We start from the raw sequence: 13,888 nt of genomic DNA on the forward strand, positions 1-13,888 counted from the left end.
AGGGACGAGGGACCAATCCGAAAGGCGAACAGTGGGGGAAAAACTATAAAAATCGGAACTTCAAGGTCGAAGAAGAGTCTCCTCCGGATTAACCCTACAGTGGTGATTAAATTTGTGTTGTGCATCCGCCGCTCACCGAGGACACCGCAACGAAACGACGAACTTCTGCTTCGTCCGGATATCCTTCTCGTCCGCCCGAACTGCAACCGAGATCACGAACTTTCGCCGTTCCCAGGAGATTTTGGAATTATCCTATATCGATGTAAGCATGAATTCGAACAAATAAACGGGTTTTGTCTTGTAAAACACTTGTGCATCATTTGCCTCCTTCGCCACTGCCTACATACGCGGTTTCCCTTAGGCTCATTCTGACGTGAGATAGACTTTTTCCCCCTCAACGTCAGCAAACCTTACACATTCATCAATTTATAAGTTTGGGGTGAATTTAATTTTACATATTGTAAGTACAGCAACTATTTCAAAACAAAAAAATACCAAAAACAAACAACCATAAACAAAAAAATCTTTTTTGGAATTGATTATTCTTACATTTAATATAATTAATATATTATTAAATTTTTTAAGTAATTGTATGGAAAATAAAAATTTTCTTTATTTAAACAGGACAACAACAACGACAACAACTGCTGCTGCACCTGTCCCTACCGTTACAGAAGCAAAATCACCAGATGTTTCTGAAGATTATAAAGGAAATGGTAAATATGAACCATTGAAAGAACATCAGTTTGAAACCGAGGCTACAAATTCTGCTGCTGATCAGAATACTAATCAAACTGTTGATCCAAAAAAACAGCATGCAAAAGATCAGCTGAGAAATTTAAAATGTAAGTATTGAATACATTTAATCTTATGTTAATGATTTAATAAATAATAAATATTAAAAAAAAATTTAAATATTAAAGTAAATTATAAAAGATTATTATTATTTTTCTTTAATATTTACTGCTAACAATTATACTAGATGATCATAATTAAAGTGCCTCTATTGAATGATGTCTGGAGATATATTAAACAATCTAAATACAATCAGTTCTGGTGAGTAACATTTCAGAATATGTAGAAGACATTTCTGTAAAAATATTAGTACCAAAACTCACATCTATTTTACTTTATACCATTCTGGTTGTTTGGATCTTAATCCATATGATTTTTGGTTGCAAGGATTGCATTTGAGAAGCATCACAGATAATCAATTATGGTTGTTTATCATAACCATACTGTTTATTGCTTCAGGGTTTTACTGTTTACACCTTCAGAATGGAAACCACATTGAATTTTGTCCCCTGCATTACTAGTCTTTGTATAGCATGAATGCCTTGTACAAATAAAATGTTTGTTGTTTGTAGTGCCAAAGGTGCCCTAGTGATAAGTTTTGGTACTCATTTTAGAATGTCTTTGGGATAGCTTGAAATCTCACCATATCAAGTTTGATTGCATTTGGACTGTGAAATATCTCTCTAAACAGCATTGAATAAGGTTATTTCAATTGTGGTCATTCAGTATTTAATTGAATGTAAAGAATGCTTTACTGAAAATTTTCAAAAAAAAGTATACTTTTGTTTGTGAATGGTAATTGTATACTTAATATGCAAACAGCTATATTAAAAAATTCTAATTTTATATATGTTAATTTTTATATCATTTTTATCTTTTATAGACATTTTAATTCTTTTTTATATATTAACAATACATTTTATTTTTTAAGCTTTAATAGTTCATGATTGGGTGCCACTTGTTGTTTTTGGAGTTGCAAGAATAAGACATACACGTCTTTTAGCAATGCTGAGTGGTTTGAAACTGGAAGGTGAATTAAATGGTTTTCATGCTAGTATAACTCACAGAGAAAGAGTTCGGGGAACTTCAAGAAAATGGAGTGAATCATCACTAACAGGACAATTAGGTCAAACAATGGTTATACTTTCTGAAGGAATGTCTCCAAATCAACAGTAAATATTTCTTTATTCATATATAATTTGTGCAAAATATTAAAATAATTTCTAACCTAATTTTTTTAAATTTTAATGCTGTTTCACTTTTACTGAAATTTCATGATTTATATTTTTCATTACTTAGATCTATTTTAACTCTTTAGATAAATTACCTTACTTGAAAGATCTTTGTCATGCAATATAAATTATTTACATCTTAACAAATCAAACTAATGTTTGTATTTTACTCTAAACATAAAACTATAATCTGACATTTCCCAATAAACTTATTTTTTGTATAAAATATTTTAAAATACAATAGCCCCTCATTATATTGTGCTTGTCAGGGATAAATTAAGAAAAAACACAATATAATTGAGTACTAAAAATTTTGGAATTTTACTAAACAGATTATGCATGCTATAGAATCTCTATCCTCTATTCTTTCATCAGCAGTGTTTTCTGATATAAAATAAGCTTAGTTTTTCAATACTGAATTTTATATGCGGTTATAGCATATTAATTGATGTTTACATAAACATCAATTCCACGGACACTCATTTAGCATTATTATTTCTTTAACAATGACATTTAAAGAAAAATACTGTCAATATAAAAACAAAATATCAGTTGTAATTTTATTATACAGTACTTTATTTCATAATAAATTGCTTATTAAAAACGTGTAATTTATATTTTTTAATAAAATTATAAATACAGTAATTGAAAATTTAGAAAATAAATATTGAACATATAATAGAACATCAAAAATTATAAAATTACAGAGTAAAAATTCTCTAAAAAGCAAAATAAAGTTACTACTTAAAAATTTAGAACTTTCAGTTTGGAAATAAAATAATCTTTTCCTTACACATTACCCAGTGAATTTGAAATTTCACACCTTTATACCTTTATATGAATTGGCCCAATACCATCAATTAACATAAAGATGTGAAATTGATGGTATTGGGCCTCATTTACAAGTTTCTGTGAATTTCAAATTCACAGAAACTTGTAAATGAGGACACAGTACTTAAAATCAATAAATAAACAACTTTTAACATCAAAAGGAAATATAAATGATAATTGATCTGTCCACCTGTTTTGCTTATTTATAATAGATCTTGACATATTTATTATTTCACCTCCATTTGTAGTTTCAAGGACAATAATAGGAATAAAACATCATATTTCGTTGCAAAAAGAAATTCAATGGCAGTACACAGTGGTACCTCAGTATACGTCTGCTTTAGAATACGTCCAATTTGGAATACATCCTGTTTGGATGAAACAAATTTTGCTCGGTATACAACTTAATTCAATTATACGCACCATCTATGAACAAGTAGCACTATCGGTGTACTAGGCTAGACTAGACATTCACAGTGCACAGTTTATAACTTTGTTAAATTTCTTCTGAATTTAATTTGTAAGTAAAATTTTATTATTTTTATTAATCATGAATTGCAAAAAGGCAAATGAAAAGCAACAGAAAACTAAACAAATGACTAGAATCACAATGGAACTGAAAAAAGAGATTGTTGAGAAATATGAAGGTGGCATGCGTATTCGAGATTTTAACTGTTGCATACCGTATTCCGAGAACAACGATATCGACAATTGTGAAAAATAAAGACATTATTAAATCTGCTAACGTTGGGAAAGGAGTTAAATCAATTTCTAAACAGAGATCGAAGACATTAGATAATGTTAAGAAATTGCTTTTGCTTTGGATAACTGAAAAACAGTATGCTAGAGACAGTGTATCAGAAGCAATTATTTGCAAGAAAGCTAAAAAGATACATGCTGATCTCATGAAAAATCAAGCAGGAACTAGCCAGGAAAGTGAGGTGTTTAAAGCCAGCCATTTTTTTTTTTCATGAGAACGGATTAATCATTTTTACATTACTTCTTATGGGAAAGGTTGGTTCGGTGTATGTCCTATTTGGTATAAGTCCAAACATCAGGAATGGATTAAGGTCGTATACCAAGGTTTCACTGTATCCAAATCTGCAACATAACAAAGGGTTACTGTACTTTTAATAAACCCTGGAAAAACAAAAGTTATGTTTTTTAGCCTTGTTAGAAACTCTCTCAGTAATAACTTTTTTTAATAATCAGTGCCTAGAGATTGTTAATAGTGTCTGTGATCTTGGTGTCATATTTGATAACAGACTTTTTCTTTTAATCTACATACAGAAAATCTAAACAAAAGATATCTATTCGTCATGGAATGCTTTGGCAAACTTTTAAAAACATTTCAAATAAAAACACACTCCGTGCTATTTTTTTCATTAACTTTCAATCTTTAATTGATCATGTGTTATCAATAATGGGTTTGGCTCCTGCATCTGCATTAAATAAACTTAATCTAGAGCTAAACAAAGGTTTTTTTTATCCTCAACAAACTGTCACATATGCCATCTACAGTAGTCACCACTGAACTTAGACCAGGCTGGAGTTAACATGCCATCCAATAGATAGGTATAAAAAAAAGTAGTGTTGATTCATTGCATGAATGTATTACATAATTTAAAACAAATATACAGTAATTAATCTTTAGTTTTGCTAAATATCAACTTGATATCTTGCAAGTTTAACAAAATTGAGCCAGTCAAAGTTAAGTCATAGGCATAAGAAAACATAGACCACTGCATTACCCTCATCAATGAACATAGACCACTGCATGTTTAATATTTTGTTGCATCACCTTTTGCGGCCAAAACACCTTCTATATGTTTCAGCGTGCTTGACTAGGTGTTCACATTCATCTGCCTTTATGGAATTCCAGATAGTTAGGATGGAAGCTTTTAGTCCAAGAATGTGTTTTTTGCAGATGTTTCTTCATAATGTTCCATACATTCTCAATTGGTGAAAGATCTGAGCTGTTGGATGGCTAAAGAAGAACTTCTGTGTTCTTTTCTGCAAGCCACTGTTTTATTTTTCTGCTTGTGTAACATGTGGCCCCATCCTGCTGGAAAATGCAGGTTCTATTTGGATATAGCTTTGCTATGGATGGAAGTTAATGTTATTGTAGAATGTTAATGTATTGCTCTGAAGCAAGTGTTCCATCAACAAATGTCAACTCACCCATACCAATGGCACTCATACATCCTCAAACCATGATGCTGGCAGGAAACTTCACTGAATGGTTTAACAATGATGGATAATTAGCTTCATTGGCAGATCGAATGACATGTTTGCTTTTGTCTGTTGCTGATAATTCAAATTTTGATTCATCAGACCACAGAATTTTATGCCACTTTTGTTGAGACCAAGAGAGATGTTCTTTGGCCCACTGTACTCGTTTCTTCTTTTGATGTGCTGTTACAAAGGTTTTTCACGTGCTGCAAAGAACTGGAAATGCATTTCTTGCAGTCTCCTGCATGTTGTCGAAACAGATACATTCTTTCAGTTGTATCATTCCATATTGTAGTTACATTCAATGCTGTGGTACAGCGGTTGTTTTTTATGATTCTTTTCAAATTTTTATCATAAACTTTTCAAATTTTTCACTGATGTCCAGCATCTTTGTTAGGTATAACATGGTCGTTGTTAGTGTATTGAACAATAATCTGGCATACTGTTATCTTGCACATGCCACAACTGTGTTTAGCAATGATAGCATTTCTTAAATCTTCTGAAACAGCTTTTCCTCTTGCCATTGTAGACAAAATGCAAAGGTTCATAAATAAAACTAAAAAAAAGCACCTTATATCATTCACATGATCACTGCAGCTAAAATGAGGCTAAAATAATCAGTTGTCTCAGAAATACTGCAATTGTAACATTATTTAAATGCAAATTATTGGCTGGTCTATGTTCATTGTTGGGGATGACACAGTGGTCTATGTTTTCTGATCCTGTGACTCAAGTTTGACTGATTCAATTTTGTTAAACTTGCAAGATATCAAGTTGATATTTAGCAAAAATAATGATTAATTACTGTATATTTGTTTTAAATTATGTAAAAACATCCATTCAATGATTCAAAACTCCTTTTTTTTTAAACCTATTTATTGGATGGCATGTTAACTGCAGCCTAGTCTAAATTCACTGACTACTGTACTAACTCTTCTGATGTGTGAATCTGTCTCGACCTCTCTAACCTATTCCAATATATAGATTACTTTGATCATATCTATACAAACAAATATTTTAATGGCCTTCTTCTTGCTCATTATACCTTTATCTATATTCCTACATTCAACAGTAGATTATTAACCTGTATTCATATGCCCTACTGCCACCTGAATGTAACAATTAGATCTTTAGACAAATTGTTCCTTGACTTCATTAAATTTAAAGCTATTTGTAAAAAGATACTTTACTCCAAATAATTTTTTTGTTTGTTTTTTTTTTAATGATGAGTCAACGGCTGCACACTTAGAAGTATGAAGGAGTACATGGCAGGAGTTGCAATTTGGCACATAGTATTTGGTACCAAAATCATGTGCACATAAAATAAACCAGACTTGTAGGTAGTCAGGTGACTACCTACATATGTCAAGTCAAAAGAAAATACAAAATGCTGAGACTGTTTCTACAAACAGGCACGAGTGCGAGATTTGTGCATGCATTACTCAAGCTCTCCAAAAATTGAATTATGAATAAATTAATTTATTCATACATAGACAATTACACTTCCCTTTTTTACTAGTTTACAATAGACACAATATTTAGATTGTGACACAATAATTATAGATTATAGACACAATAATTCATTGTTGTTGGAATAATTCAATTTTTAAACTGCCCCCTGTTTTATGGCATTTAGATCCAATGATCAAGTTTAGATTTGTTCTAAGAGATCTGTTTATTTGTGAAACATTGTGGTATTATTGTAGATGATTTCTAAATCCTTGTTGTGTCTACATAAGTTGTCAAACTGCTGAGGGCATTTCCTGAAGTGCATTTTTGGCTGAAATGTGGACAATAAAATACTTTTAATACAGTTAATAAATATATGAACTTGAATCAAAAACATCAGACTATTGAGAACAGCTTCTGTTTCAAAATTATTTTTGTAAAATTATATAAATATTACATAATTTTCACTGTTGAAAACTTTTAATTTTTGAAAATATTTTCAAAATTGTTCAATTCAATCAATGCAAATATATTTCTTAACATATAGGAAACATTTATTTTTACATATGTTTTATTAACATATAAGAAGAAATGTTACATTGAAAAATCTTAAAANATTTTGTTTGTACAAAATAAAAAAAATAATTTTTAACGATACAATAGTCTTCGTTAGGCTTAACATCGACGAAAATTCAACGTGAAGCGACACGCAACAGAGAGAAATTTCAACATGGGATAAATTAATATATTTTTTCGTACATGATTCGTTATCTGAAAAATAAGTTATCTGAACCACCTCAGTCCCCAATTGATTCGGATAAACGACGCTCTACTGTAATAATATTTGTAATGAGGAAACTGTCAATAGAAAAAACAGATGAAAATACATAATGAAAATACATAGATAAAAAGATGAAAATGGATAAAGTAAAATAAGTTTTAAAATGTAACTTAATGAGTTTTATATGTGGTATATATCAACCCTTTTAATATATTATTGCTAATAATATGAGTAAATGGACTTTCATCATTGCATGACTTACATTTGTGGGTTCCCAGACGAGGTTCGAACTCGAGTAAACCGTGAAATTCTTGCGCGACACGAGATGTAAACAACGAGACTCGGAACGGTTCTAGTATGTGTCAACTATCTGTTAATGTCTTAGCGGAAGACAAACTCTAACCCGAGCGCTCATAAACANTCAGATATTTTAAGATATTTAAAAATTTCAGAACTGTAGTGAAAATTACGGTTGGAAAATCTCAAGCTCTATATTCAAGTCAAAATAGGAAAGGAAAGGGGAGAAATTCAGCTCTTTTAACTATTGGTCCAGTGAATTTTGATATTCCTCAACACCCAGTTGCCCTCCATGGCATGATGACACGAAGCAGTCGTCAGTTGTCTACTACATTACAAGAATTGAGAGTTACTCGTCAGCCTTCAAGAACAAGGTTCAAAATAAGTTTTTTTTTTAATAACATTATTAATTTTGTTTTTTAAAAAGAAAAAAATTTAAAAGAAATTTCTAAAATTTTGATTAAAGTAGGCAGATTGATGAACTTGGACCAACTGTCAGCCATTCTCCTCAACCTCCATGGGATGTGACAACTCACCATAGAATTAATACCGATGCCCAAGAACTAATTAAACCAATAGTCATTCATTTCAGTATTATTTTAGATAGTTTAACAGTTGGAGCAGCATTATTGCCTTCATTATGTGCACAATATCAAGTAATTTGACTGATTATCATATTTTCCTGTTTTTTAATTATTATATTTCAATTGCTAAAACACTATAAATTTAAAATTATTTATTATTTTCAGATGGGTCAGGTAACAAGTATGGGTGTAACAGGAAGTAAAGCAAAATTTACTGTTGATCTACCTCAACATACCTTAAGTTTTAATACAAAAGTTAGTAATTTACTTATAAATAAATTGAAATATATGAAATTTGAAGGCCTAATAGCAATTGATTTCTTGTATTTTTTAATTAATGACTTTTGAATAAAATTTTATTTTAAAATAATCTCATATTTGCTAAATTTTTCATTATAATTTATTAAGCCAATAAGCTCTGGAATTTACAGAAAATTTAAAATTTTTAACTAACATAATTTTGAATGGCTAACCTATGGTAGCATTTCTTCTAAAAATTTTCTAAAACAGAAATAAAATATAAAATCATTGTGTAACCCATCTCTGAAAACATGTCAGTTTCATCTTAAACATTTCATTTTTTTTCATTTCTTTTGTTTTATTTATGTCAGAAGCTCATTGTAGACATAATTAAAATAAATGAAACAAAAAAAAGCGGATATATTTGAGATTGCAAGCATCTATACTGCATTGGGTTGAAAATACAAGTACAAAGTTTTTTTTATTTTCAATTTATTTTTATTTTATTTATCAAATCTTATAATATAATCAAGAGGGGTTGATAATGATAATAATGATGATAAAAAGTGCAGAGCCCAAATGCTTAGAAGTTGAAATTTGGTACATAGTTAAGGTATGTCATCATAACATACACTAAGAAGGGATTTTTCGAAATTTCCCTCCACGGGGAGAAGGAGAGGATTAAGGCTTACCATGAAGAACTCAGCTTCTATTATACTTTTTTAGATGCATTTTTTGCATTTTTTATTACGTTTTAATAGGGTATGCCATGAGAATGCATATTAAGAAGGGATTTTTTGAAATTCCCACCATGGGATAGAGAGAGGTTTAAGGATTACCCTGAAGAACTCGGCTTCTACTGTACTATTTTAAATGTCTTTTTTGCATTTATACAGGAAATCAAACATATTTTGAGACCTAAAAATTCTCAATGATATTTAGTGTTCCATTGTATATAAAGTTGACATGGGGAGTGCATGCACATAAGTTTGCTTTATTCAAACTCTTTGTATTAATGTTCAATTTTATGTTTGAATTTATATTTAAGAATGATTCGGGAAGATCCAGCTTATTTTTCAAATTCAGTAAACCTGAAGAACTCGGAAGGGGTTACAAAAATGTTTGTTATTCATCACTTAGTGGTACTATGCACCGGTTAGTGGTTGCTGTGAATTTTAATTATCGTTATCCCAGTGTGGTAAGCAGATATCTAAAAATTCTCTACTTAGTCTCAGAAGAGGGGGGGACCTAATTCTTGCACTCAGTGAAAACGGGTAAGATTGACTATAGTCTAATAATCTTAATCTTTGCTATCATTACTTTTTGTCTGAGCAACGCCAGGCTCATCTGCTAGTAATAATAATAAATTGTATAATGTAATAATAGTAAATGCTAAATTAGCTTGAAAAAATTAAATAAAAAAGTTTTTATTGTCAATAATATCTGTAGTATATTTGATGTTTAAAGTCCACATGGAGTGAGACAAGTTCAGGATGGTAATGTGGCCAGCATGGCCATTGTCATGAATGAGTACTCTATCAGATTTAGAGTAAATAAGTGATTAACTAATTTAATATAAACTAATTACCATTAACATTATCTATGATTAATTAATGCATCTGTAACAGTGGTGAAATTTGAATAATGTAAGCATTTTCAACCCAGTTAACAAACCATCCTCAGGGATAGACAATTGAGAGTGGAATGCTAGCTTCAGAAGGAAGGCAGACAGGGTAGACATTGATAGAGTAAACAAGTAGAGAGGTAGATTATGATTTGTTTGATGCAAAAGACTAAGGAGATATTTTTTGTGGCTTTAGGCCTTTTTCTGCTCAATGAGCACTAAGAGGCCAAACTAAAGAGATATTACCAGTTAGGGAAGGGAGTTCTGTGATGTTTGTATAGAAGGGGTGAGATATGGTTCTGATGATTTTGGTTGCCTGCCAAACTATCTCTATACTGGGAAGTTGTGTGAAGGAAGATAAAACTGTAGCAAATCTTTCTCTTTTTGTATTATCTTTATGTTTGGTGAACCACTAATTGTGAGGGATCTTGAGATATATCCAACATACATTGAGTCAGTGTTAGTTTCTTTGTTTTTGGCTGGGATGATGCACATTCTATTGCTCTGTTTGTTGTCTGGAGTCTTTATAATTTCACAGGAAGTGGTATAAAGTCAGGTTGCATTGTTAGACTATGTATTTGTTATTATTGTCTGTGATAGATTTTTAGATAGCTTTTTATTTTTTATTTTTTTGTTTCTGCTACAAGCAGATTAATTAAAATAGGCCTTATACTTCTGTATTAATTAATATTTAAATAATTGTATGTTATCAATTAATTAATGTTTTAATGAACTTAATTAAACTACTTGTTATTTAAAATAATAATTTTACTTTTACAGGTTCCTACTTCAGAGAGTAATTTACCTTCTTCAGCCAGTGTTGATTTACCACCTGTTCACATTTCTGCTGAGTATATTCAAGATTCCACCAATACAAATGCTAGTAAAGCAGATTCTTTTACTGATGGTGTTGTTTTATGTCAAGGAAGTTATCTCAGTGCATTAGCAGAAATTGGTTCTTTTGAACACAGTTTAACAACTGATTTATTGAATCATTTAGTATTAGTTCAAAAAGTGTTCATGAAGGTTAGTAATCTTACCATTAGAAATAGCTGTTGGAATATATAATAGATTGTATTTATTGTAATTATTTAGGAAAAAATTGAAATAATACAACCTAAATAATAATATTAACCATTTAAATAAAAATTAAATCAAACAGTTTTATGATTATCTAACAGTGTTTATATTTACTGACTAATAACCAACTATATACAAATTATTATAACCAAATTACAGCCAAAAACTGGAAAAGAAAAATATATATATTAATTCAGGTAATATATTAAAAATCATCTCAGTCATTCTGTGAAAATACGGATATGAAAACTTTCAATAACATTATTATCAACAGTTAATTATTGTTATATTTATATAAGTAGTTGGGATATTTAGATATCAACTACTCCCATATAGATATAATGACAAAAATATAATTAATATAATGATTTCAGTATCGTTGTAGAATGATGATATTACCTGTAATCACAATAAGTAGTGTCTTCTATATCTAAAATATTATTCACTGTATTTCTCTCTCTCTCTCTTTGTTATGTGTGAATTTGATATTAGATCTAAACAATTGCAATATCATAACAATTATCTAATTACAGTAGAGCATCATTTATCCGAAAGTCAGTTATCCGAAAGAATTCCAGTTGGCAAATTTAAATTTTCACTAGTGCTGTGGCACTGCAATCTTTGGCTATGTCTTAGGCTACTCCAATATTTTTTATGTTTGTGTGTGTTTTAGCTGGCAGCACTGTCACTTTTGTGTGGTGTTTTTTTTGAAGATAGTGTGTCATGCTGAATCAAACGTTTTTGATACTAGATAACTTCTAAAGTATAATTTTTTTTGTTTTTATATTTTTCAATATATTTATTTTGTTTGTAAAAAACAAAGGAATAATTTTTAACGATACAATAGCCATGATTATTATTTTAAAAAGTTTACGTTAGGCTTAACATCGACGAAAATTCACCGCGAAGCGACACACAATGGAGAAAAATTTCAACACGGGATAGGGTTAATGTATTTTTTGTACATAATCAGTTATCCGAAAAATAAGTTATCCGAACAACCCCAGTCCCCAATTGATTTGGATAAACAACGCTCTACTGTATTAATGTCTTTAAGTTTTTAGAAATTTAAAAAAAATTAAAGACATTAATAATGGACATGAATTTAATTGAAAATTTATGGAATTCAACATCAGTGCAAATAATGAGTGTTATTACTGATTATCAGTGCAAATAATGAGTGTTAATACAGATAATTGGTTTTGAACTATAGCTAAACTTTGATAGTTATTTTAAAGGAAAAATAATGTGATTGGCATTGAATAGAAAGTTTAAAATATGTATTTCAAAGGATGCTAACAGATAAAATCAGAATTACAATTTTGAAATTTGAGGCAGTAATGACTTGGAATTGGGAATTTTATATAGTGTACAAACTTTACAAAAATACCAGGGCTATGGAGACGCGTAAAAATCTACCGACTCCGACTTTTTCTTACCATCCAACTCTGACCAGGGGCAGACTTGTTACCGAAAGAGACACGGAAATTCTGATGTCATCACGTGACCTCAGAATAAAAGATTCAATAAATAGAGTTTTAATAAATATAGAACGTAGAAACATTTTATTCCAAAGCTAAAAGACTCCTCTAAGTAATATATAAATATGTATTCGATAACTTTTACTTTTCCGGCTGTTATATATAAGAGAGGGAAAGTGTAGCGCTCGGTCAAAAAATGACTCTTTTCAAATTTTTACATTTTTGGACTCAGGACACCTTGAAATTTTGAAATATGCAAAAGATTTGAGATTTTTTTCTATATGTGTTAGACTATGTGGGGGGCATGATTTGTTCACTCTGTTTGAAACCTAATAATTTCTGTGGTCAGAGTGGTTGGAATCAGAGTCAGATGGTTTAACAAAGGAGTTAATTATTAAGCGTCAAAATGGTTGAACTAAATCATGTCCCCATATACATTTTAACATCTTAGGCGAGAACATCTTAACAGGTTTTACTATACTATTATAAAATGACAAAAAATTTACTTTGAGGGTAGAGACAAATTTTATATTTTTTTAAAATTTTGAATGCTAATAACGAGTAAAATATTCATTAAGAGATATGACACATGATCACTTTTGTCTTCACCCCGTCGACCTTTAATTAAAAACCAAAATTTAATAGTATTAATGCCCCTTTATACGCAGTACCACATTTTGTTTCTTAAACTTTACCCATTCTGAGATATTGTTTAATATCTCAGAACAGAAAATAAAGAAATTAAACAAATTAGATGCCAACACACACATGCGTGCAAATTTTTCCCCTTTACTGACTTTTTTGAGGGGTTTGGGAGGTTTCCAAACGTGTAGATTTGCAAAAAAAAACCTGGAGGGTCAAATTTGACATGATTCCAATACTTTTCCGTTTTATATACATAAGAAGTTGGGAAGTAAAAAGGAGTCGGAGTTGGCGGATTTTTTGACGACTCTGACTCCGGCTAAAATACCAAAACTCCACAACTCTGACTCTGACTCCAACTCCACAGCCCTGAAAAATACTAACTTCAAAAAACAATGGCTTAATGCAATTAATTGAAAAAAGAACTTAGCTGAAGGAAAAAACCTATGATCAATATTCCAATAATTTACAATGCAATACTCCAGGATCTTATTCACAGCTGACAGCACTAATTAAAAGCATACCTTGTTAGTTTTACAGTTATCTTTTTCACATATTAGTGATAATATACTAATTTATATAGTTTTACATATTAAAAAAATCTTTCTAATATTATTTTT

At 30.2% G+C, this 13,888-nt stretch overlaps 1 protein-coding gene across 1 annotated transcript in view; it reads left to right on the plus strand.

Moving 5' to 3' along the window:
* Positions 1-13,888, plus strand: part of LOC111620697 (uncharacterized protein KIAA1109-like) — a 185,047-nt gene that overhangs the window by 94,938 nt on the left and 76,221 nt on the right. Inside the window, exons 27-32 of the mRNA XM_023362685.1 lie at positions 625-845; positions 1,727-1,967; positions 7,773-7,991; positions 8,084-8,273; positions 8,367-8,456; positions 10,846-11,091. Of these exons, the coding sequence (XP_023218453.1) occupies positions 625-845; positions 1,727-1,967; positions 7,773-7,991; positions 8,084-8,273; positions 8,367-8,456; positions 10,846-11,091 (1,207 nt within the window). The remainder of the gene's footprint in view (positions 1-624; positions 846-1,726; positions 1,968-7,772; positions 7,992-8,083; positions 8,274-8,366; positions 8,457-10,845; positions 11,092-13,888) is intronic.

Source organism: Centruroides sculpturatus, unplaced genomic scaffold, assembly GCF_000671375.1.
Source record: "Centruroides sculpturatus isolate CEXI.00-Female unplaced genomic scaffold, Cexi_2.0 scaffold243, whole genome shotgun sequence".
NCBI lineage: Eukaryota > Metazoa > Arthropoda > Arachnida > Scorpiones > Buthidae > Centruroides > Centruroides sculpturatus.